Source organism: Callospermophilus lateralis, chromosome 10 (genome assembly GCF_048772815.1).
Source record: "Callospermophilus lateralis isolate mCalLat2 chromosome 10, mCalLat2.hap1, whole genome shotgun sequence".
NCBI classification, from domain to species: Eukaryota; Metazoa; Chordata; class Mammalia; order Rodentia; family Sciuridae; genus Callospermophilus; species Callospermophilus lateralis.
This window is the reverse complement of record NC_135314.1, coordinates 79,439,765-79,466,908: the sequence shown is the minus strand read 5'-3', so window position 1 is coordinate 79,466,908 and position 27,144 is coordinate 79,439,765. Positions and strand designations below refer to the sequence as shown.

The window sequence follows — 27,144 nt, the reverse complement described above, 5'->3', positions numbered from 1 at the left end:
AAGTAGATTGTTTATAAAGAACTAAGATGTTTTGAGAAGAAAGAAAAGCCTATGAGTGATCTTGTAACTGCAGAGATTGGTTGTTTTTCTGATAGTAAATATAGATTTTATAAAATATAGGAACCAAGTGTATTGTACTTCATGACATAACTCAATGCCAAAAAAAGTTTAAGGAATAAGGCCCTTGTCTAATGAGACCAAAGATGATGAATTCTGGCTCTTGTTCTTGGAATATTTGAGTTTTTCCTATGTTCCTTAATAGTGTTTCTAAAAGGCCTTATTTAGACTGAATAGAGTATATTCTAAGGCCATCTTCTTAATCTGGTATAAACAACTGGTGTCCTCTTCAATAAGAATTGTGCTTTCTTCAGGAGAAAAATATGAAAGAAAAGATCATAAAAAATGATTCCTGTAAATTAATTCTTAGTTATTTTCTTTCCTTTCAGCGCCTTCTCTAATAGGTATGGTAAGGAAGGACTGGGCATCCCAAAATAGTATTGCTCTATCATGGCAAGCACCTGCTTTCTCCAATGGAGCCATTCTGGACTACGAGATCAAGTACTATGAGAAAGTAGGTCTTATTTGGAGCTTTCTAAAAACCTACATAAATGTTTATATACATTTACATATATGTACTTATATATGTATATGTACATGTATATGTATATATCAAACATGTTTTATACTATATTATTTTAATTTAAACTTTTTTTTGGGGGGGTGAGCTAATCTCATACTCATTATTCCTTTGAATTCTCCCTAACTTACTATTGTGATTATAGTTTACCAATTAATTTATTTTGTTTTATTAAAGTAGAAGATGACAAATGTTCATATCTATTATGACCTCCTCTAGGGAGTTTTATAATGCAGTAAAGAACATTGAGTAATAAACTCCTTCAACTTACAATTTTGTTGCTATAACATTGTTTCTAAAATTCAGTTTAGAATTATAAAATTGAATTCCTATGACCTAAAATGAGTGATGAGCACATATCCTTTGCCAATGAATTTAAAGTTATTGTTCACTGTAATTTGAAGAGGATATCTTAAGAGAAAAATGAAAATAACAAATGAATTAAATATTCTCTTAACATTCTTATTTTATAAGACTCTCCTAAGAAAAATTTAGTTGGCAAATCAGTTATCTACCCTAATTTCCATTTTTTGTATAAAATTATACTCCAGCTGCTGGGAGCCACAGCCAATTAATATGATGCATGGCATTTTTGATTGAAAGGTGATGCCAGCTAGCCATTGAGATGATATAATTATGTTAAAAATTACATTCATATGGATACCGGACTCCTGCGGGACTCCTGGAGAGTTCCCATTGGTTGGGAAAGTGCAGTAGGAGGGAATTCCGGGGGAGGAGCTTGCGCTGGGGTTCCGGGAAGGGACCAGCGGAACGCCGCGTGGGTGGATCGGGAATCTTCCTGGGCACGAATGTGGTATTGGCGGTTATTTCAAATAAAGTTTGTTCCTGTTTGAGTGGCTCGTGATCTTGTGCCCAGCCAGACTGCAGCATCCAGCATCATAATTTTCCAAATTATTTATTTGCTCAATTATATTTTTTTCATGTTCTTTTTATGTTTTTCCCCTGTTTCTCACCATTATGACATTGTTGCTGTAGATACTACAGCAGAGCACATAGTTAACCTTGAAATGTCTCATGTAGAGTGTTGACAAAGGAAACATTATTTTTTAAAAAAACAGTTAATGTATAAAACATACATAATTTACAGTGGTTTACCACAATAAGAATGTCTTGCATTTCTGTAATTTACTAGAAACAAAGGAATATAGGGAAGTTTCAGTTGTCCCCCTAAAGGTTTGATATTTGAGTTTGTTGAAATAAACTGACAATAGATTAGCAGCAGAAAGAGCATATAATTGTATTGCCATGCATGTATGCATAGGAGCCACAAAAAAATATAAAATTCAAAGAAGGCCCAGATGGTTGACACTTAAATATTTTCACCATAAGGAGTAGTGAAGTCGGAGATGTAGGCAATTTCAGAGAGGTAATAAATGATTTTCACAGGAAAAGTAGATCCAGTGGCCTGGGACAAAGTTCCTCTGTGTTCTCCATGTGGTGTTTAATTTTCAGTCTCTTACTCTGAACGTGAAACAGTGGCATTGAAGATAATTGTGTTCCTCCGTGGCAGATCTGGTCTTCAGATAGATAAGGGATGCTCAGAGGAAGACACACCTTCATTTGCAGCTCCTCAGGTGCTCTCAGTTTGAAGTCCAAAGCAGCATATTTTGGGGTATCATTTTATGAGCATCAATAGAAACATCATAAATAAATTAAGGTTTACTGTAAAGAAATATAGGGCAAGGTGAGAGATGGAAACCTACCTTTATTCTGTTTCTAGGTAAATGTAATTGAATAAAGGACAGGTGACTCATTCACATGCTTATATCCATTTTTGGCATTTAAATAATGTCAGCATCATTGTATTCGATAAAAGTGACATTATAATTAATAGATAGGGATACATCCATAGTTTAAGAAAAAAAGAATTCACTGAATTTAAATTGGATGGCAGATTCTGCACATTAGCCATGCCAGCATGTGATCAGTAATCACTTGGCCTAACCTTTCAAACTGTATTGTAGCATGTGTCACAAGAAGAAATATATGTTGGGTCTACTGGTTTAAATAGATCTTCATGTACTCAAAATGTGTGATCATCTAAATGCAAAAAATACCTTTGTACAAGAAAACTTTTCAGAATCAAAATATTTCTGTTTTATAAGAACATTCTGTGTTATATTTCACACAGAAAAGTCACTGACTCATTTTATTGTCAGTTACACTTCGTGTGAGGATGAAAATAATCTGCAGATTTCCCAGAATCATATAGATTCAATAAAAAGAACACATGTTTATCTAATTAAAAATTTGAAAGTCAATAAAATTCTTTAAAAATTGCCATCAATATATTATCCATATTTACTCTTAGATGTGCATCATTTGCATTGATTGTATTTTATTTTAAATTGAAAGTATACATTATAAAAGTATTTATTTTATTAAAAAATGGCAGCAATCCAGTGATAATTCTACCTGAAGTTGGAAACCAGAGATTCCCAATTTGTGTTCTGAGTCTGATTATGCTTGTGACCAGGAAAATAAGTCAATAAATCTCCTATGTTACAGATGTCATAAATGGGGAAAAAAGATATCAGCCCTTTTGGTGGGTTATAAAGTTTAATTATAATCAGATCTAAAAATTAAAAGCATTTAATAAGTATTTAAAATAAAATTTAAGCAAAATATTTAGAACCAGAAAACAAGAGCATGGGAATTGTATAAAAAATAAATAAAAATAATTTTCTTTTCATACTTAAATATTCAAGGTATAAGCAGCCAAAGATGTTGCAATATCAAACCTTTCAGGGAGCATGATTGACAGCATTGAAATTTTTTCCTACTAGGTTCTCAAATTATAAGTATATATTTTACATATCTGCATCTATAATATGGTTTCTCCTTCTGAGAAAATATTTTTATAAGGAATAACTAGGACAGCTTACAATAAAGCTCAGTTTAAAATCTAATTTTTTTGTTTTAAGAATCAAAACATTGCTCAATAATAAAACCAAGATAAAAAAAGTATACATACATATGATTCCAGTTTTAGAATACAGATATTCCCTCATCTGTGTATTTGTGTAAGATTATATGAGTAATAGAGAAATACAGAATAGAATAGGATACACACCAGGTTGTTTCAAGTGTTGCTTATTTGGGGGTGGGGCAGAGGTGCTAAGTCAGAGCCAGAGTGAATATGGATGGATGGATGGATGCATGGATGGATGGATGAATGAATGGATCTTAAATAGCTTTAGTACTTCTCTTTATAATTGTCTGCACAAAAGCTGACCCTATGACAAGGATTTTTGTGCAAGAGATTAATTAAGAAGGAATACAGAAGAACTGGTAAAAGAGCAAGAAAAGTAGGACTACAAAGGAAGATGCTAGTCAAGTTCAATGTGCCCAAGAAAGTTCTAGAGTCTAAATTTTATCTCAGAGTTCATCTATGGAGACAGACACTGGGCTTCCCCACTCTGGTTCCAGTCAATCATTAGCTACAGGTCTTTGTGGAAGTGTATAAATAGCATGCAGTAAAATATTATAGGTACCTCTGGTTCCCTGGAGTGGCCCCAGCTGCCCAAATTTAGGTCTAAAAGAGTGATGCAGATTAAAGCCTTAAAAAGCAAAACGTGGAAGCTGGAAGGTAGGAACAGGAACAGGTGTTCTGCTGGAATACTATTAACTAAAGTACTTGATAATTAATCCGTGGCTTATTGTAATATTCATATTCTCAAATCTCTAATGGTCACATGGCCTTTAAAAATCACATTTTCTTTTAATCCCAGTTACTTTATATTGCTATACTCATAATTGATCTACAAATGATCAATATTAATACCAATTTTTGAGCAATTAATGCTGTTTTATTCAGTTCTTATTGTTTAAAGGGCATTCTTCTGTAAATCAGGAAAGAAATTAATCTATTTGGAATATGAAATATCTACAAATATATGAGGTCAAACAGCAGGGTATTGTTACCAGTGATCTTCCTTAAACAAATGATATATCACAAAAAGAGAAAGCACTGGCCTGCATATTAAAGGATTTCAGTTTGACTCAGACCTAAACTTTCGTAGTCCCATATTAATATGTAAAATAAGGGTCTTGAAAGATACTCTCTTACAGGTCTAGCTGTGTTCAAATGCTAATATGTCTATGTCTATACTTTTATATAGGTAAAGTGTCCTATGGTTTTCCCATCCCTCAAATAACTGTAGCTTTTCATTTAAGCCTACTGAAATCAAATACACACACTTCAATCTTTAGTTACTTTTATTTTTCATACTTAAAAAGTCTTTTTCCTTTAATTCAAGTGAATATATCTTAAATATGAAAAGCACATTAAAATAATGAGTGATGTCAAGTGCATGTTACTTTTAAAAATTCACCTATTTACCTATTACCAATGCTTTTCTCCAAAATCAGAAACTTTCTTTAGAATGAGAGAACTAAGATATCATCTGTTCCAAAACTTTCAATCTTCCACTTCAAAATATTATAAAAACCTGTTGCAGTCACTAAAGATCCAATACCCCATTCACTATAAACATACCCTTTGTCTAAGTCCATTTGATGCTGATAGTAACAGAATACCTGAAACTGGACAATTTATGAAAAGGAGAAATTTATTCCTCATAGTTCTAGAGGCTGTGAAGTACAAGATAAAAGAACTAGAAAATGGGGAGCAAAGATTTGAAGTGGCTCTGGGCAGTGAACGCCAAGGTCTGAGGATGCCCTATGGCCTGTCTTTCTATATTTCCTTCCCCTGGGCCTGTGATCAGAGGCCCCAATAATCTCTGAAGTGCTTTTGGAGTCAGTCATTCTCCCTTTGTCCTGATAAACAAGCCTCAGCCTTAATCCTGTCCATTCTAATGTCTTTATCTAGAGGTCACTGGCTTGGCCACCCCCTTATTTCCTCTCCCCAAATAGTTTTTCATTCTCTACCATATGGACTGGCTGAGAATCCTTCAAATTTCTAAATTCTTTTTCCTTTTAATTGTAAATTATCTTTAAATCATTAAAAAAATTAAATTAACTCTAAAGAAGCCACAATATACCCTAGGTCTTTGCTACTTAGATATTTCTTGCACCGCATATCCTTATTGATATTGATGATTCTTAAATCCTGCCTTCCACATGCCATTGAGCATGGACATGATTTCGTCAAATTATTTGCCATTTTATAATAAGAATGGCCTTTCCTACAGTTTCCAATGCTTTCTTCCTCATTTTCATCAGTCATTTCATGAGTTACTGCCCATATTTCTAACAATATCCTGATCACAACTTTTAATCAATCTCTATGATGTTTCAAAGTGTCCCTATTCTTCTCTTCTTCTGAGCCCACAGTAGACTCATTCTTAAAACTCTGATTTCAGCAATCTAGGCTTTTTTCTCCAAATTCTCCCAGTCTGTACCCATTACTCAATTCTACAGCCACTCACTTCTACATTTTGAAGCATCTGTTATAGCAATGACACCTTCCTAAGCAAAGATGGTTTCTGTTTCTGTCTTAGTCCGTTTTGTGCTGCCATAATAGAATACCTGAAACTAGGTAACTTCTAAAAAAAGAGAAATGTATTCCTCATATTTCTGAAGACTAGGAAGTCCAAAATTGAGGTACTGGAAGTTTCCACAACTGGTACAAACTTGACGTCTACTTGCAGTATGATATCTTAAATGCTTCATCTTTTCAGAGGGGTGTTGCTGTTCTTCACATGACAGAAGAGTAGTAGGGCAAAAGAAGGACAAGAGGAAGTTCAACTTGTCTTTTTGGAACATCCCAAATCCCACCCATGAGGGTGTGGCTGTCATTGTCTAATAACCACTAAGGGGTTCTACTTCTTAAGACAGTTACAATGGCAATTGAATTTCAACATGAATTTTGGAGGGGACAAACATTCAAACCATAACATCCTTCTATTACTCTGTCCACCCTTCTCACATTAATCTTTCCTCTTTTCCCCTTTTCCACACTACCCTCCTTTCAATTTCCTCTTCTCTGTCTTTGTTTTCCTTCCCAAGGCATTTTCCTTTCTCTTGCTTCTGAGTTCTTTTATTATTCTTTCTGGTGTATTCAGGCTGCTGTAATAGAATACCATAAACTGTGTGGTTTATAAACAGTAAATTTATTTTTCACAGCTTGGTGACTGGAAAGATGCTGGCAGAATGGTGAAGACTTGCTTCCTGATTTCATAGAGATGTCTCCTCACTATGTCTCACATAGCAGATGAGCAAAGGAGATTTTGGTGATCTCTCTTATAAGGGCACTAATCCCATTCATGAGGACTCTACCTCCAAACTTAATAACCTGTGAAAGACTCTAAATCCTAATGCTCTCTTGGGGGATTATTTTAGTGCATGGATTATGGGGTGACACACACATTGAGCTTATAACAATTATTTTACTAAAATTAGTCTTAATTAAAATTGTGTTCTTAAGAGGCTCCCCCACTAGTGTATGAATTCCTTTTAGTTGCATTCAAGCTAAATTAGCAAAATGCTCTCTTTGTTCAGAACTCACTTGTGGAAATTGAGAAGTCACCTAGTCACTGTAAAATTACTTCTAACAATTAAAAAAATAAAGATAAAGAAAGAAAGAAAGCTGCTGTGACTTTCTGCTTTTTTTACTTGTTCATTAGAAACCCTCAATATATGGATGCCCATTAGCTGAGCGAACATTCTGCTAATAACTATAATGTAAGCTCATGAGTCCAGGGATTTCTTTTGTCCACTGTCATATCCCCAGCCCTCAGAACAGCAAGAGCTCCTAGTTAATAGAAAACAATTATTGACCAGTTAAATACCAGCTTCTTCCAAGTGTTTTGCATGTAATTATTCCAATAACAACCATTTGCGGTAGATATTATTATTCTCATTCTTCTGATGAGGAAACTAAGGCATGAGGAGCTTATGTAACTTCACTGAAATCACACAGGAACAAGTGGTTGTTAAAGTTGGCCATGATACCTTGCATCACAATAGATGCCTCAGAAAAGTCAGTGCTTTCTGCTGATGCTTAGTTTCTAGCTTCCCTGAGGCCAAACACTTCATTACTCTCTGATGCCCTTTTGCATCTGTAAAATGGCAGCAATAAAATATACCTATCTCACCAGGGTGTTGTACAGCTCCACTAATTACCAACTGGTAGCTCATTTTGCAAACATGAATCCCCCACAACAGTTCATTATTCTTACATTCAGTGTTTAAAGACATTGTGACTGGTAACTTCTTTTCCTTAAAGCACTCTTGTTCACTTTTACCACCGTCATCAGTTTTAAGATTTTGTTCACAAAAACTCATCTTGAAAAAAGGAAGCATTTCTCATATTCAGATGGTCAATAATTATCTACATTAAGTATTGAATTAATGTAACTTGTTATTTTTTCACCTAACCATAGATTATAGAAAGGGCTTTCTATGAGCTTTAATTAAAAATACATCATTTAATGACACTGAGAGCAGTATATTATTAAAAGGTACAGAGATTTGTGAACAGGTTTTTATTATGGAAAATATTTTTATCACCAGTCAGGGATGATTTCAAGTAGCCTCTTTTGAGAGCAGGTTGAAGTCTCCACGTCCTTTTTGAAAGTCACATGCCCCTCGAGATCACACTTTATAGTGTCTATTTATTCAAGAGTATCCTCTTATTCTTTTTTATTTGAGATAGTTTTTCTAATGAAAAAAAAATTAAATAAATATGTCTCATTGTTTCTAATGATATGCGATCAGTGAATATACAAATTTGTTTGTATTAAAATAAATGATGCAATTATAGCAATAGTCAATACAAAAAAGTAAAAATCCTCGTCTCTGAAATGATGGCCATTTTACATTCCTTATTTGCTTTTATTGTATTTCCTTCACTGAGGTGTTTCCCAAGGAAAGAAGGCATTTTCTTTTCCCTTCCAGCAGTGCTACTCTTTCCTCCATCCATTGTTTAGGTACAGAAACACAGCTCCTTCATTCTCTGCATCTGTCTTCGCCTACTACGATCCAACACATTTCATGAATATTATTGTAAATTTGCATTTCAACCTAAACCTATTATACAAGGATCTAAGAAAAGTATGATTCTGGGAACTGCAGATGGAGTACCTGAATCACATGGGAATCTTTTTGAAATGTAGATGATGATTCACATGGTTGGGCAGTTGACTCTGAGGGTAGTGGAACAAGATTTTGCATTTCTAACAAGCTCTGAGGTGGATTACAGCCCTGCTTGTCCATGGATGACACTTCAAGTTTTGCATGTCCCTAGAGACCCTGCCTTTCTATTGCCTCCCTTAATCAAGTGTAAAGGGAAAAAATAGTCACAGCCCTCTAAATATATAGATGAGCTTATATGGATATATCTTTATAATTAGCTGAGACCTCTGTACCTGTTACAAGATTTGTATGATATTGGAACCAAAAAATTTAATCTAAAACTAAATAAAGTACCAAGTCAGTTTCAGATACAATTCACTGCTTCTAATAGAATCAGCAAACTCTTGAGCTGGTAAATGTTTTTTGTGTTCCTTTCAGTTCTTTTTTCCATAATTCTTATTTGCTGCAATGTCCACTGCAATTGAAAATGAGCATTTGGTACTAATTAAAACAACATTACCTGAAAGAAAATGGAGAGCAAGGGAATTTACTGATACAAACACTCATTATGGAGATTTCATACTCAATTTCCGTGTTGTGCAGCAAATATCACACTCTCTGCGGAAGCCTGCCTGGTTTAGTGAGCCCAGGGAGTCCCCTGGTGCCTAGAGCAGAGATACTCATGGGAGCAGGGCTGGGACTGATGCCAGTCCTACATCATCAACAGGCCACATCTGTATGCTATGGACATATCAAAGTAGAAAGAAATTAAAAAAAGATGTTTACACCATTGATCCAAGCATTGAGTCTTCACATATGCCTGTCACAAATGTCTAGTAATTACTATAGCTTTTAAGTATCTCCTAGGTTATTACAGATAGACTCTTTTCTTTGTTGTGGAGAAGGTTTAAAATTATAAAAGCTGGTTTTAGTATGTCAAATATTTGTCAGAAAAAGGGGAAAATAAAGCTGGTAAAAACCAGGTATTCGGAATAGATTTCATTAAAATTTTTGAACATACTGTAGGGGTATGAAATATGTTTCCTATCACTAAGCTCATGGCTGAGGCTCTTTTAGAAAAAGACAGACTATGTGTGAGAAAAACATACACATGTATTTAATACAAGTTGTACATGACACAAGAGCCTTAAGATATAAAGACCCCAAGGACCAGGGAAACCTGTGGATTTTTATGATTAGGCTTGATGAAGAGTTAATAGGTACGTGGAAGTATGATTGGGCAAATGTGGGAATGAACTAGGGAGAACTTAACAAGGCCCTCAGATTCTTCTCTGAGCCCCTGAATGTTCCCAAATCAGGATGATCCCTTCTTTGTATCTGGAGGGCACTTTCAAATGAGGAGCTCATGACTAGCTTCAGGGGATAAGGGCAAATGAAAGACAGAGAGTGACCTTTCTGCCTGTACTGTGTCTCAAATACCAAGGGGTCTTTTTTTGAAACAGCATTCCCTGAACCCCATCAACATAAATTTATAGACTAAAATAATAAAATATAAATATAACAAATATCAAAATTTTATGTCCTGATGTCTAAGAATCATAAAACAATATCCTGTCCACTATTGCTAGGAGGGCCTGGGATTCTGTGGATGGCAGGTAGTCATCAGAATTACTGCTCTGTCCCTGAGTTTCTTGTTTATCACTAGATAAGGTTACACATCAGCCACACTTCTGCTAACTTGCTATGTCAATCAGCTCTAAATTCCACATTTTAATTCAGTTTCACATGCTGAAGTCATCATCAATTGCTTCCATATTCCTAGAAATACATTTCTTAAATTGCTTCCTCAGCATTTCCCTGAATTCATGTCTTTACTTGTTTTTGGATGAGGTTAGAATAAACTAAGTTATTTTCCATTTGTGAAATTTCAAAATTGTGGAAGCTTATTATTTTTAGTGTGTATTACTTTGCTTTGCAAGATGATAGGAAACAGGTAAGAGTAAGGGAAGAATGAAAGAGTTGATATTTTTAATGAATATGAAATATTTTAAAAATTAAATTGCAGAGAAGTACATAAAACATAAGAATGGAAGAAAAATTCAATTTCCTCAGCAATATGAAAATCTACATTAAAATTTTACCACAAAGTTTTGAATTTCTAAGAAAAAAGAAAAATGTCAGGCTATTTATAAATGACTAATTACAAAAAAAAATTATATGTAACCTTAAACAAGTCATGTTGTTTGAAGGTAAGGTATAGCAAATAGTTTGACAAATAGAGGTCATATTACCTGCAATGTTTTGGTAAATCTGTTTTGGTAAAAACCAAATAAAATTTCCACAAGCCCTTTTTTTGAATATAATATTGTCATGGAATCAAATTATTATTAGCTTTCAAGGAACTTCCATCATTGGAAAATGTTAATATTGTACATACATGAAAATAATTTTGAAAGTCAAATCTATAAGATAAGCATCTAACTTTCTGTCCTAAAATTCTGAAAAAGTAAATAATACTATCTAACACAGATACATTTTTAATCTATTTATTAGATTTTTAAATAATAAATTTCAAGATAAGAGTTACAATTAGATTGTGTTATCTAACCCTGAGCAAGTTTCTCCTTGTTTAGTGACATGACTGAAGTGTTGACTAAAGTTTTTGTCTGGAGAGAAAAGGAAGGTTTGCTCACTTAAACTGCAGTTAAAAACACAATCATGACTGCTGGGGCTGTGGCTCAGTGATAGAGCGCTTGCCTTGCACCTGCAAGACCCTGGGTTCAATCCTCAGAAATAAATAAGTGAAATAAAGTTATTGTGTCTAACTCCAACAAAAGAAATAAATATTTTAAAAAAACACAACCATGTTTTTGCCCATTCCAAACAATTACCATAGGACAAAGAGTGAAAATTTCTCAATTCACAAATTTATGAGTTCATAAACTTAGTTTTAAGAATACAAGTCCATAAATTTATTTTTTCTTACATTCTTTTGCTTTCATTTATCAGTTACTCAATAAGTAAATTTATGATTTTAACAAAGAAACATTTATTTCTTCTCAATTTTTTGAAGCAAATGAGTGTATGAAAAATCTTGTGAAGTTCAAGAGGTTTCCTGAAAACAGTGAGGTACCGATTTACAGAGTTGCATTGCTAGGCTTCATTTTATTCACAGATTTTGCAGGAAATACTAATAGAGGAAATATAGACCATACAGAGAGTAAAGCAAGGTAAAAACTTGATAATCATTCAGAAATTCAGTGAAGTTTCCTCCCTGGAAATATTTCTTTCCCATAAATGCTTTTGTGAAAAGTGTGTATATGGACATTTAAATTGTGCATTTTAAGTGTAATTTCAATAAGCTTCTATACCTTTCAATATATTGTAATATTATAAAGAAAATTCAACCTTTTAATAAAAATTTCTCTTAAGAAATATGTGAGCTGCCTTATGCCTCTGCTGTCTGACTCAATTTGCAAATTTTAACTGCCAAGGGGGAAGTCTAATATCCAAGATTTGTAGCATATACACAGTTAGGAAACTTGCCCTGTAGGAGTTGGGGAACCCCTGTTTCCTGCAAGGCCAATCTCTGATTTTATTGGATAAATTACAAATAGAAAAAAATATGAGGCAGAGGCTTAAATATTTGCACATTTTTAATCTTTGAAACTCCTTATTTTGATATTGAATAAAGGCAAGAACTAAGTTTTGGTGTAAATACTTTAATTGGATTACGGAAAAGACAAAAATAATACTAATATTTACTGAATACATTTAACCTGTATTAACTCATCATAAGACAAGTTAATTGGCTACTAGCTAATTGAAAGACATCCACTTATTTCATGATTACCACTTTTATTTTAACCACCAACTGGCAACTTAATAAGAAGCTATAATAAAAATGTATTTATATATTGATAGAACATTAAAAAAAAAGACTAGAGTGTTGTTTATTTCATCTTTCTTCTGTACATCATTTAATTTTGGTGTCTCTTTAATAAATTCGCATTGATATATATGAAATGAAGTATCTGACAAATAAGAACAGAAATATACTCTAATTTAAAGTCATAAACCAATTGAAACAAAACTTAATTGTAAAGTGCTGCTATCAACTTGACCTACTTGCAGACTTTGGGCATACCTTTCAAATTCTGACAGCCAGATTGAAAATGATCTTCTTACACATGATTTTTAAATTCCTTTACAATTCCTTGAAAATCAAAAGGAAGTAATTCTCTTGTCAGTCATAGTGGATTTTGACAGACCTGGGTTAGAATTCAGGATATAATATAATACTGCATGATCATAGGCAATTACTTTTATTTTCTTAAATCTTAATGATAAGAGTACACAAGCTATTATAAGGAACTATCCAACTGAAACTTCAAATGTAAGAGATTTCACTTATGGCATGAAACAAATGCTTGCATGTGGATGCTAATTCACAATGGGGGGAGGTTAGGGAAAAATAGAGGTAGAAAACCTTTAATATATGCAATCTGCTAAAGTTGGTATTAATATCAGTACCAGCTTTGGTCTTAGGATAGCTACAGTCCTCATACAGAAGGTTCTTTAAACCTTTATTGCCCAAATAGAATGGCATGTTACCCAAGTTGCAAGAATGATTATTAAAAGAATTACTACTATTCTATAGATTATGTAGTAATGAATAAGTATAAACACAGTCACTAATACATAAATTCCAGAGCAGAGCCAGGTCCTACATTTACTAGTACCATCCACATCCATATTAACCAATTAATACCATTCACAATATTTTATTCAAGCACTAAAGATATCTTAGTATAAATTATGATAACATTCTAATTTGCAATCATATAATTGATTAAAATACAGTTTATAATTTCTGAACTATGAAGCATGTGATATTTTACAGACAGAAATATTCCTATAATATAATGTATGTAAATTACAATATCATGACCATAAGCATACAAAATATGTTAGTGCTTTCTAATAATATATTAGATATATACTGATGACAATACATACATTATTTTGCTTTGATTCAGGATTTTCACATAGGAGAACAGTTCATGAGGTGGGGTATACTTATTTTTGCACTTTTATTTTCTATTTCATTACTTTCAACTTGGGATAAATAGTGTAATGTGTCCATCTTTTCATCTCTGCTCTTTCTTCTTCCTCACCTCTTCTTCTTTCTTTATACCCCTTCAAGACCAAAGGAGATTATCTAGAGGACATATGGCAGTCAGACATTGGCTGCATTTCATTTACTATCTTTACAATAGGGCCTTTGTTCTCCAATTAATCATTCATAAGAAGAGAGATGTGTGGGAAAATAGTGAATATTATGGTAAATAAAATTTTCAATTACAAAAGAGATGTTCAAGTTGAGAACATGAGAACCCTCTTAGGATTCTAGAATTTTTTAGAAAGGCAGTCAATTCAACTAATTCAATCTAATCCTTTGAGATATGCCCGTGTGTGTGTGTGTGTGTGTGTGTGTGTGTGTGTGTGTGACAGTTGGCAGGAAGCTTCATCAAGTCATCTGGTGGGCTTATCACATCTGGAAGTGTATATTCAAGACCACAGCTGCAGTTCTTGGCATACTATAATCTTAGAAGTTTCCATTGCTTCAGTCATATTCTGTTGGTCAGATAGGCCAACCCTTATATAATATGAAAGGGAGCTGCATGTGGGTGTGAATATCAGCAAGTGGAAGTCATTGGGGTCAATCTAGGAGACTGTCCACATTATCAGGGTTATGGGAAAAATCTGTAGTACTTCAGTTTGGCTTCAATAGAGAAATCATTTGGGAAAAAATGCTATTTACTCTTTTTGAAATTCTCATGGTTTTTGAAAAATATTCAAGGTAGTTCTAAGTGATAGGACCATTTTGATTTTTAGAATTACCCCGGAGCCAGGCATGGTGGTGCACATTTGTAATCACAGAAACCTGGAGACTAAATCAGGAAGATTTCAAGTTCAAGTCCAAACTTGGCAACTTGGTGAGACTCTGTCTCAAAATTAAAATAATAAAAAACTGGATATATAACTCAGAGGTAGAGCACCACTGGTTTCAATCCTTAGTAACAAACAAAAACAAAAACAAGAAAGAAAAGATTTCAGTGTTCAGCTTTCAAAGTTCCAAGGAGGAACTCAAATAAATATATAAACATATGAGCCAAAGAAAATTACCCTGAAATGTTAGACTAAGTTGTCCAAAATTTATCATGTGAATGTGAACTTCATGCATAATAGATCTCATTATTTCCAAAGAATTAATTCACATCATTTAAATAGCCAACATAAGTTTTTTTTTGTCTCTCCAAAATAAAAAGTAAAATAAAAAAAGTTGCCTAAATTTTGAAGGAAGCAATGCCATCCATACCAGTCATTATAGAAGTTAAACAGAAAGTTCATACCTTTAGCTTCATATTAAACTCTAAGGATTTATGTTGTTTTGACTTTTGCAAGAGCTTAAGAATTTTTAATGGCCAAAGGAGACCAAATCCCAAAAATTCACAGGTTTTACACAAAGATAAAACCAACTTTATAAAAGAGAGTTTTATTCCCTTAATTGATCATAATAATAAACATACATAGCAGGGTTGCTAATATTATCTAAATGATAAAAAAACATTTATAAAAGAAATCCCTAAACTTGATTGTATGAATGAATTTCTCAACATCATTATTTGCTGGACAGAGTGGCACACACTTATAATCTGCAATGACTTGGGAGGCAGAGGCAGGAGGATCCCAAATTTGAAGCCAAACTTGACAACTTACCATGACACTGTCTCAAAATAAAAGTGAAAAAGACTGGGAATATGTCTTTATAATAGTGTCCCTGGGTTCATTCCCCAGTTCCAAAAATTAACAACAATAATAACATAATTGAATTTGAGTCAAAACTAATTATAGTATCAAAGTAAGTAAGTGCTGTGCAACATCATTGTATAAGGAGATATGGGTAGATTAATACTATGGAAAAATTAGCCAGAATAAAGCATGAATATATCTCTCAGTGTGTATGTGTGTGAAAGAGAGAAAGAAAAAAAGAGAGAGATTTAAATTCTCAATATATATTTTCGCTTAACATTTCTGTTTTAAAAAATGATAGAATTAATGTTGCATTTTGAAATAGAAAATTAAATCAAAAAGTGATTTCCCATGAAATTTCTCTCTGGATTTGTATTATCCAATAATTGTGAATAAATGTCTTAATAAAGGAATTGCTAAACACTGAGGCATTTCCTTCCCTGCTTCTTCAGCCAATTCTCTGAACTCTTGATACTTGACTTATTTTTTCTAATTGTTAATCAGTGCCTCTCTTTAAAAAGAAAGTTTCTTTTAGAAAATGCCTTACTGTCCTAATTTTAAAAGGTACTTAATATCCTCAAGAAACGCATCAAAACTTCAAATTTGAGGGAAAAAAAATAATTACTACAAAAGCACTCTGGGAGTTAAACTATTATAGCAAAACTCTTAGCTTATTCCCGCATAGTAAGTGATGTGTAGTAAGTTGCTTCATTTCCCGGCTCTGCTATTATTATCCTCATTCCTCAGGGGAATACTTAAGAGTCTTAGATTCTCAAATGAGGGGGAAAAAACCTAAGTCAGTATTCTCCTTCAAATAAGTAGAAATAATTATGAGGCTTCTTTGACCAAATATAATTTTTGCCTTGAAGAGTAAAACAAGACCCTTTGCAACAGACATTATTAATGACACTGATATAATTCCTACTTTAAAGAAAAGGAAATCTGCCCAGAAAAAATCAATTAGAAACCACCAAATGTTCCTTGGACTTTTTGGAGAGTTCTATGCCTATTGTCCCTCATGACCTTTCCATTAAGAGACTCATTGGCTATATTCCTAATGGTTGCCTTCAATTATTTAGAGGGGATTTCTAAGCTTTTGTATATCATATTAAAATGGCCTAGACAGCATTTCCTGATTATCTTTCTTGCAGAACGAAAGGGTCACTCTGGGGAAAACAGAGTAATATAGGTGGCTTTGCTGGAAAAAATTAGAGAGTCCTCGGCCATTAGTACCATTTGTCACAGAAACATTGATTCTCTTGAAATGAAGCAAACAATGTATGATGACTCTTCTGTCTCTGAAAAAGATTACTGAAAAAAAAGGTAATAATTTAAAAAGTCATTAGGAGTAGTTATCACTAATGGAAGACCAGCAGCTGCATTTGTCAACTTCTTTGTTTTTAACTTGTCACATTCTACTGCTAGCATCATTCTTCTCTTAACATTAGTTGATGAGTGTCCTATTATAATCATCCAATATTAATTAGTCTCAGATGTGAGTGGTGTTGTATAGTTCTGTCTTATCTATTCCTTTGACACCATGAAGCTGGTAAATTTTCTAAAGGGAGATATAGCTGACAGTAAATTTTGAAATGCAGACAAATTTTATAAAATGACTGAGAATATTCCAAACATGATTCATATTGAGGTTAGGATATGAATTTGTGAAAAAAAAACCTTAATATTGAGTGTGGTCTTGTGTAATGATCATCAACTTCACCACATATACTCTTTGATTTAAAAATAATTCCAGGAGCTGGGTGTAATGGTGTACACCTGTAATCTCTGAGATTGGGGAAGCTGAGGCAAGAGGATCACAATTCCAAGGCTAGTCTCAGCAACTTAGCAAGATCCTGTATCAAAAAATAAAAGTAAAATAAAATAGAGGCTGAGAGATATAATAGTCTGGGTTCACTCCCCTACAGAAGAAAAAAAATCATTCCAGGTTTTTGATAGTCTTTAGACAGGAAATGTTTTTTTATGGTTTTATTAGAAGAACTTGTTAAGGAATTTATCATTGATCTGAATGAAATGCAGGACTTGTAGGAAATTCATTTAAAGTATCTATTTGTAGCAGATCACTAAAAGGTCATTTTGAATTACATTCATGTACAGAGTCTGATTTCTATGCTTTTGTTAAATTAGATAGTTAGAAACAAAGTATCTGCAACACATTATCTAAACTCCTTAAAAGAATTACAAGAATGTATTGAAATACAAGAATGTACTTATATTCTACCTTCAAAAGTGTTGAGGTCATTGTTGCTGATTCATTCAATAGTTTTTATTTAAAAGCACTTTAATTTTCCTACTGAGTTTTGTGCAAAGACTAATCTAACTTTCTTATTTTGGAGTTACAGAGCTTTTTAATAATAAAATAAAATAAATTGTTTCTCAATTTCACCTAATTGCCAGGAATTTTTGAGGTCAATTTAGCCCAAATATTGTCTACTATAAAATACAGAAATCTAAAATACCTACTTGTTTATCACAAATGAACACTTCCTCTTATATCAATGTTTTGTTTTAATATAGAAAAAAGTAAAAGAGAAAGACAGGAATGCAAAGAAAAGAAAAAACTAAAGTTTAGTAAGTACCCATATGTTCTGGCTTTGGGGTTAGACATTTTTAAAAATTTTTTAAATTTTTGTCATTAGTTATGCATGACAGTAGAATGCACTTTGATACACATTTTTGCTACCTACCTTGATAGCAGATCCAGAATTTTTTCTTCATCTCATGTTGTCACTTGAATACTAAATCCAAGCCTCATTTGCAATCTAAAGTTATATTAGATTTTAGAGCAAAATGAATTTCTAAAATAAAATTCTTTTGTGGATAAAACTTTACATAATTAAACAGATGGAACATTTTCATTTTCAGCTTAGGTACTAACCCATGATGATGAGGTATTTAATATCAACAACTGTAGCAAAATGGGAGAAGAGAAAGAGAGAGCAAATGTGAAAACCCAAGGCAGAAAGGAGCTTGGCAAATTCAAGACAGAAGCAGTGTACTATGACCTGCAGATAGCAACAAAGGAACAAGAGATGAAGCTGACACAGTAGGCAGAGGAAGGCCAAGGATTGCCTTCCTGCCTTCCTTACGTCATTCAACAAATATTTATGCACATCTATACATGTCTATGTTAGCACTGCAGATTCATAGTAAAATGTTAAGCAGTATTTTATTATGGTTTCTTTTAAAATATGCTTAAGATACAATTCAATCATTGAAAATCTCTTGCCTTTCATGATTACAGAATATCTTCATATCTTTCACTGATGTCATCTTATTGTTGTTTCCTTATTGCTATTTTAACTTTTATTATTTTTATTCATCCTAACACTCAGGAAAATAATCAATTTTGCACCTCCCATTCAGTTAGTTTTCTTTTTAAGTTCTCTCATCAAGATAGGGATTTATAAAGGTCTTTTGTGAAAATCTTTGCAATCGAAAAGTAGTACATGATTCGTAAATTTTATTTCTCAAAGAATTCAGTTTGGAATGAATTTTTTTAATTATAATATTTCAGAAGATAATACATTCCAGGGAATGTATGTGTGTGATTAAATACATAACTTAAAACAATCATAGACCCTATGTGTCTTTCAATTATTTTTTTTATCTTAAAAATTTTGTCCTTTGTCAAGTAAATAAGGTTTTGCAGGCACCAAAAGGAATTGCAAGTCACTATGGCCCTTTCTAATGTGCTGGGTTGTCATTCCTCTTCAGATTATATACGACATGTTTGCATCCTTAGCAACCAGTGCTTTGCCTGACACAATGTGAAAACTGAGGAACAAGTGATTATATGAACTAATTGTTATTCTTAAATTTCTTATTTCTTTATTATTCTCTTTCATGGGAAGAAAAACAATGTTACATACTCTTGATAGAAAGTGACTTTTTGTTTTCTAGAACAATGTCAGACTAGGTACTTTAAAAAGTTTATACTTAAGCTGGGCTTCATGGAGAAGCACAACTGTCAATCTGGTTCAGTGGGCTCTCTGAAAATAGGTTACTCCATGCTCTGAGAACAATATTGTTTGGGGTCAGAGTTTTCCGGCCACTGATGAGGAAGGGGAAGGAATCCCGGGACCCTGGTGCTGAGCCAACATATCAAACATAGTGAGCTGTAGTGAGCTATTCCAGTAGCATCTTACAGGCATAGAAGCATATCCTCTCTGGAGGAAAACTTTTAAAATTTAGGACTCAAAAATGTCACAGATTATGATCAGGCAATAACATCACTCTGAAAGACCACCAGACATATACAAAAGCAAAACATACGTGAATAAGCACAAATAATCAGCCACAGATTTAGAATCCCAATGACCGCATATTTTTAAAAAGATCATACATAGAACAGCAATGTATGAAATGTCTAAAAAAAAATAATGAAAGAGAGAAAGACAAAAATTAGCAGTATGGAAAATGAAACTTATAAAATGGAATGGTCATTTTATATGTATAAACACATAAATATGTCTATGTATTTATCAGATATATACTAATATAAAATCAGTAAATAAAGGATAATAAAAGAGACATTTAATAAACTGAATTATGCATCTGAAAATATTATTCAGAATTCAGCATGAAAAGTCAAGTCAAATAAAAATATGATGGAGGAATAAAGAATTGTGGAAGACAGAACAACAAAATCTCACATATATTAGAATGCACTCTAAGAAATAGAAAGTAAAAAGAATGGAGAGCATACAGTGCTTACAGGAATAACATCTATGATTTTTCTGGAAGCAATGGATCCACAAAGTATAAAATATCAGAATATAAACAATAAGAATTCATATCTGGAAACTTTATACTAGAACTAAAGTATATCAAAGAAATAGAGAAAGGGACAATTTAAAAATACATTAGATGCACAGAAGAGGCCATTGACAAAGGATGAGCAAATGTAAAAACAAATTCTTAATAAAACAGTGGTCAACTGAAAAACGTTAATTTTTTTGATAAAAAAATTTTGTCGACTCAGAATGATCTATGTACAAAAACACTGTTTTGAGAATGAGGGTAAAATAAAGATATATAAAAATAAACAAAAGGAGAGTTTGTCACCAACATAACCCAGTATAAAGGAATTGGTTTCAGTAAGAAGCAAACAATCACAGAAGGAAAGTATAAGAAGCAAGAAATGAATAAAAAAAAAAATAGTCAACAAGTATATTAACCTGAAAAATTACCTGCATGAAATAATATTTTTAAAAAACATAAAAAAATCAAGCACTGAATGAAAATAGCAAGCTATAGATTAGATTTTTTTTCCAAAAATGCATATATAAAACTGTGTTCCCAGAGTATATTAGTCAGTTTTGTGTTGCTGTGACCAGTATACCCAAGAAGAACAACTTAGAGTAGGAAACATTTATTTTGGCTCACAGTTTCAGAGGTTCAGTCTATGTTCAACCTACTCCATTGATTGTTCTGGGCCCAAGGTGAGGTAGATCATCATGGAGGAAGGGCATGGCAAAGAGAAGCAGCTTAGAACATAAAAATCAGGAAGTAGTGAGAGAACTCCTCTGACCAGGAAGGAAATATAAACCCCAAAGGCACATCCCCAGTGACCTGCTTCCTCCAGCCACACCCCTACCGCCCTATAGTCACCATCCAGTACAGTAGTCCTTTCAAATTATTTATCCACCAAATAGATTAATCCACTGATGTCCTTACAACTTTAATAATCTAATCATTTCACCTCTGAACATTTCTTCATTGTTTCACAGATAAGCTTTGAAGGGATAACTCATATTCAAATCCATAACACAGGATATTTGTATTAGAAGATAATGTGAACATTTTAAGTGGTGAAGTCCAATGGGAGATCCTTAGGTTATTGGGTGAACGCTGTCAAAGAACATTCTGGGACTCTGCCAGTCCTCTCTCTCTCTTTCTCTTGTGTCCTGGTTCAAGATGTGAACACTCAGTCCCACCTTAGAGTTGTGATCTGTTCCTCTCACCAGAGGCCCACACTAATAGGCTACCTGATATTACAGTTGAATTTCCAGAATTGTGAAAATGAACCCCTATTTACTTCATAAATACCCTGTATCAGGAGTTTCTGTAATAGCAACAGAAAACTAACTGATATACATGGGTCAAAGAAAAAATTATAAAGGAAATTAAAGTACTTTTACTTGAATGATAATGAAAATATTATGTAGTGAAAATTGTGCCATGCAATATGATCAGTTCATAAATTGAAATGTTTAACAGATGCTTATGTTATAAAATAATAAAGTCCCAAGTTAATGAACTAACTTAAACTATGCTGCTTAAGAACTTAGCAAAAGGAATAATAAGGCCAAGGAAAGTAGAAGGAAGGTCCTGATTGAATGTTTTTCAAAGTTCATGTGTTAGAAACATAATCTCCATTGTAATAGTGTTGAAAAGTGAGACCCTTAAAAGGCGATTGGGTCATGAGTGCCCCACCCTTATGAAGGGATTAATGTTATCTCAAAAGTGAGTTATCAGTAGAGTAGTTTCCTGGGAAAAGGGTGAGATACAAAGAGTTACTCAGAAGTATAGTTATTAAGGCTGAGTAATATTGTTGCAGAATGAAACAACTTGACCAATTTATCATACCAGATTCCACAAAAACAACTACATGTAATGGATCTAAACATATGGCAGAAGTGACATTACAGATCATTAGGGAATTTATGGTCTAAAAACTACATGGTGATAGGCAACCAAATCTGGAAAGAAAACAAGAAAAAAGGCACTGGTCACTTACCCCGATTGTTGCTAGGAGATAAGTCCTAATATTCTAGGGATTAAAATGTTATGGAGAGAATGTAAAAATTTGAGAAGAAAACTGTAGAATAACTTTTTTACCTAGGATAAGGAAAATATTTAATAAATGAAGTTTAACTTTTGAATATAATCTTAATTATATTCATTTTGAGAATGCTTTCTTCCAAAAGACACTATTGAGATTATGGAAAGATAATACACAAAGTACAAGAAGAAATTTTCCACATTATACAAGTAGCAAAGGATTAATATCCATAATACATAAAGAAATTATGTAAAACAATTACTAAAAGAACAAGCCAATAGAAAATCTGTATAAGACCTATATGTCAACTGACATGAAAAAAAAGATGGTCAACTTCATTGGTAATAAGGAAGGTGCTGAAGAAGACCACAACAAGAGAACATTTTACACACACTAGATTGGCAAAAATTAAGAATCCTCGCCAGGCGCAATGGTGTCTATCTGTAATCCCAGTGGTTTGGGAAGCTAAGGCAGGAGGATCACCAGTTCAAAGCCAGCCTCAGAAACTTAGTGAGGCCTTAGGCAACTTAGCAAGACCCTGTAGAAAGAAAAGAAAGAAAGGAAGGAAGGAAAAAAGGAAGGAAGAGCCTGAGGATGTGACTCAGTGATTAAGTGCCCCTGGGTTTAATCCTTAGTACCAAAAAAAAAAAAAAAAAAAGTTAAATAATCTGACATTGCTAAGAATTGGAGATACTATGAATATGAATAATATTATATGATAATAATATGAATATGATACTTAAGAACTCTTAAATTTCTAAAATGACTGTATATTGATAAATCATTTTGGAAGATAATTTTATAAATTTTGTATGTTCATATGTTCATATCAGTCAACCAACAGTTTCTTTGCTGGATATAAACTTTAAAAATATGCATGTGTAATCAAAACAATGTCCTACAATGTTCAAGGAAGCATTTTTCAATAGAAATAAAAAATACCATATGAAATTGTATCATTGGAAAAATGAGTAAATTGTAGAATATTAAAATATGAATAATGTATACTAGTGAAATGAATAAACAATAGGGAATTCCAAAAATTGATAAACCTTAGAAACTTAATGAAGTCTTAGAAGTAGAGTAATTGTAGAATGCTTAATGAATGGAACCATGCAGATGTGACAACATTTATTTAAGAAATAACAATATAAACACAAAAATTAGGGTAGTAAATACCGGTGTTAAAGTAAGTGAATTGAATAGGGAAGGAACACAGGTAAGTTCATATTAATAGTCCCATTAACTGTGACAAAATTAATGTATAATACTGCTTGTGGTGTCTCGATAGTTATATCAGTTTATTATATCTTATGCCAATGTTCCTCCAAAGTATGCACTATAGAGCTGGTCTTTGTAGATGTTCTGCTACTTTAGAATTGCATGGTTGGAAAATATAGCATATGCTTTCTATAGGTAAAGGTTCACAAATCACATGGATGTATTAAATGCTCAAGGAAAACACAGCCAAGTACCCTACTTTATTTTATTTACCTAGTGTTTTATTTATTTTATTGATACTAGTGTTTTCCAAATGTATCACTTAGGTAGCAGCCTTAAGTGTCCTCTCTTTAAGAAAAGGCCCACTGTGAGAAGGGTCACCAGCTGCCTACAATTTCAGGATCCACCAGTGTTTCCCTCAAAACTTATTTCTCCCTGAGCTGCAGAACAAGGTCGAGGTCTCCCTACAAGAATGCAAAACTTCTGAAAGGCGTGATCCCTTGAGTGCCTGGCCAAGACTTTCTCAGAATTACTGGGCTATCAAAGGCATTTTCCACTCAGCCCTGCTTCTCTCTCCTCAGAAGTATCTCTGCTTCTTGCCTACTCTTGTTCTCTTGCCCTTTGACTTGCGTAGATGTTTCCCTCCTTAAGTATCTTAATTTTCAATACAGTTTTGGACTCTGCTCAGAAGATCCAGATATGCACAATCATAAAACATTTTTTAACCATTGTGTTACATAGTCCTTAGAAATAATGTTCCATAGCAGACTCTTTGGGACGAGGTACTTTAATCCAAATTTATTGCTATCTGTGTTTAATGTCATGAAATTGTAAAAATATAAATATATGTTTCATTTCATTCACACTTTTTAAAATACCTTTATTTTAATTATTTATTCATTTATTTATTATTTTAATGTGGTGCTGAGGATTGAACCCAGGGCCTCACACATGCTAGGCAAGCCCTCTACCACTGAGCAACAACCCTGACCCTTCATTCATACTTTCATGGTAGGAAAATATTGTTGTAAATTTTTTCATGTCCTGTTCTACTCTGCATCCATTTTTCTTTAGTTTCAGAATGAGGGTTATGGGAACTTAATCTTTGGTGCCAAAGTAAATCACTCTAATATTTATTATCAAATAACTTTGTCATTCCAATATGTTATTTTGTTTATTTAATTGAAATAGGAATTTAAGTAAGACCCTAAGGAAGAAAAATATAAGAATACACACACACACACACACATACACACACATGTACACACATACACATATATATCATGTTGTGTTTGTATTAATTTTCAAATGTAGTTTTAAAATTTTTATATAGTTATATATAAATCAAATTAAATAACTATAACATTCATATCCAAACTGAGGAAAAATTTGACAAAATAGGTGTGTTAATCAGCTTCACATTAGTACAATGAAATATTTGAGGCAATTAAGATGTAAAAAGAAAAGGTTTATTTAGTTTATGGTTCTGGAGGTTTCAGTGCAAAACCAGTCAACCCCCAGTGCTTGGACTTCTGGTGAGGTTGCCAGATGACAATGACAAGGACATGTGTCATAGCAAACTGCTCACATCATGAGTCAGGAAGCAGAAAGTGGAAGAGCTTGGAATTCCACATTCCATTTTTAGGGCAGACCCTCAATGAGCCAAGGTCCTCCTTGTTGGCCCTACCACTCAGCAAGGTCCAGTGTACTTTCCAATACTGCTGCCTCAGGACTAAGCCTTTACATATGGACCTTTAGGGAACACTCATTGAAACCATGGGGGAACATATATACTTCCTTGGGTATGCAAAATATTCTATGCCTTATAAATACCCTATACCTAGAAATATCCTCATGCCCTCATTCTTTTTAAAATTTAAAAATAAATTAAATAATTTAATGAGAATAGCAACAATGAAAGAAAATAGTTCCAACAGAATAATAAAACCAAAGACTTTCTCTCTTTTAATCAAAAACCTAGAGGTGATCTCATAGGAGTCTAATCACAAATATTTTTTTTCAAAATGAGCAACTAAAAATGTCACATAATATAAAATATTTTAAGAAATTATTCTTTCATTCATTAAAATAAGCTTATTAAACTTTGAGATGGCAGACATGCTAGGTAATGTGAATTTTTCTTGTAATAAGACTTAAAGCCTGAAATTTGCAAAACAAAAATATTCTAAGTTAGAATTCATTTTCAAGTACTTATTATGACTAGAGCATATTTAGTTTCAAAATTATGATTTGATTTTTATTCAGAATAGCTAAATAATTCTTTTGGATGGGCATATTCAATTAAGAAGACTAAATTCATTACTTTAATGAGATAAAGTTTAAATGAGTCTCTCTTCCTAAAGCATTCATATTGGATAGATTTTCAAATGCATTTGTCTTAATGGTTTCAAAATGTCCTTCCTCAGTACTCTTGTGAGGGAGGCTGAGTTAACAACCTATTATTATGTACTCCTTACTGAGCTGTTAATAGCTTTACAGTCTTTCAAAGAATACACCTGCTGCTCATAAAAACATTTATGTTGCTACAGAATTTGGCTGTGTTTAATATCATATATTTGCAGTGACCTTGTGGAATATATACTGATCTGATTTTCTTAGGGTAAATAAAAACAAGAATAAAGGACATCTATATTCATTGATTTGAATATATCAATGGAAACTGAAAATAATCTTATTATTATAAGGATTCTTTGATGCTTTTCATTAGTAGTTTTCACATTCTTGGTAAATTTTTTATGCTACTTGAATTTGTTTACATTTTTATTCTTGAAATTTCATTGCCTAATTTATGTCAAAAAGATTAATATTCACATATATGTATATTTTAATTAGACCACATAAATGTTATTAAAAATATCAGCATGCCCACAGAAGATTTTTAAAAATAAGAATTGGAATTAATTTAGACCTTCCTTAAAATTTCAGTAACAGAAAATCTTGTCTATAATGAAAAAAAAATGTGAAATTTTATGAGAAGAAGTATTCTGCAGTTTTTCATGATTGAATGCAATATAAATTAATGTTTTGGGGCTAAGTTTCAGTTGGCAAAAGCAAATTGCTCCCAATACCTGCATTTGATCCTTCATTTTATACAAGGACATTTAAAGAAGGAAATCAATGCAATCATCATTTCCATATGTCCCTGGATTCTTGTGATATCATGGAAAGAACACAGCAAAGTGGATGAGTTAAAATTTTTCTGTCCTACCTAATTTAGTTATTCCTGAATGTGTATAGGTATTACAACTCATGTTACCCACAACTCCTTGATAATTCTCATTTAGTGAATTATGCATGAAAATATTTTTATCTTAGCAGATTTAACAACTTTATGTTTTACAAAGACCATCATGTAGTTCTGAAGAGTTGGTTCAATTGTTGTTCACCATAGGAGTGAAGGTTTTTTGTTTGTTTGTTTGTTTTTATCTTTGGCATGGCAAAGAGATAGTAGTAGATGCCAGATGTATAGTCCCTCTAAACTCCCAAACATAAAATATTCAGGGATTATCCTGTTGTACCAATAAGGGATACTTAAGTAAGAGTCAGATGGTCATGCCTTCAGGCTCAGGTAATTGACCAGAGACCCAAATAACTAAAGAAAAATCTGCCACCTGAAGAAATCTTT

At 32.9% G+C, this 27,144-nt stretch overlaps 1 protein-coding gene across 1 annotated transcript in view; it reads left to right on the top strand.

The window, feature by feature from the left end:
* Epha6 (EPH receptor A6) overlaps positions 1–27,144 on the top strand; it is a 785,836-nt gene that overhangs the window by 464,939 nt on the left and 293,753 nt on the right. Inside the window, exon 6 of the mRNA XM_076868894.2 lies at positions 447–571. Coding sequence (XP_076725009.1) covers positions 447–571 — 125 coding nt within the window. The remainder of the gene's footprint in view (positions 1–446; positions 572–27,144) is intronic.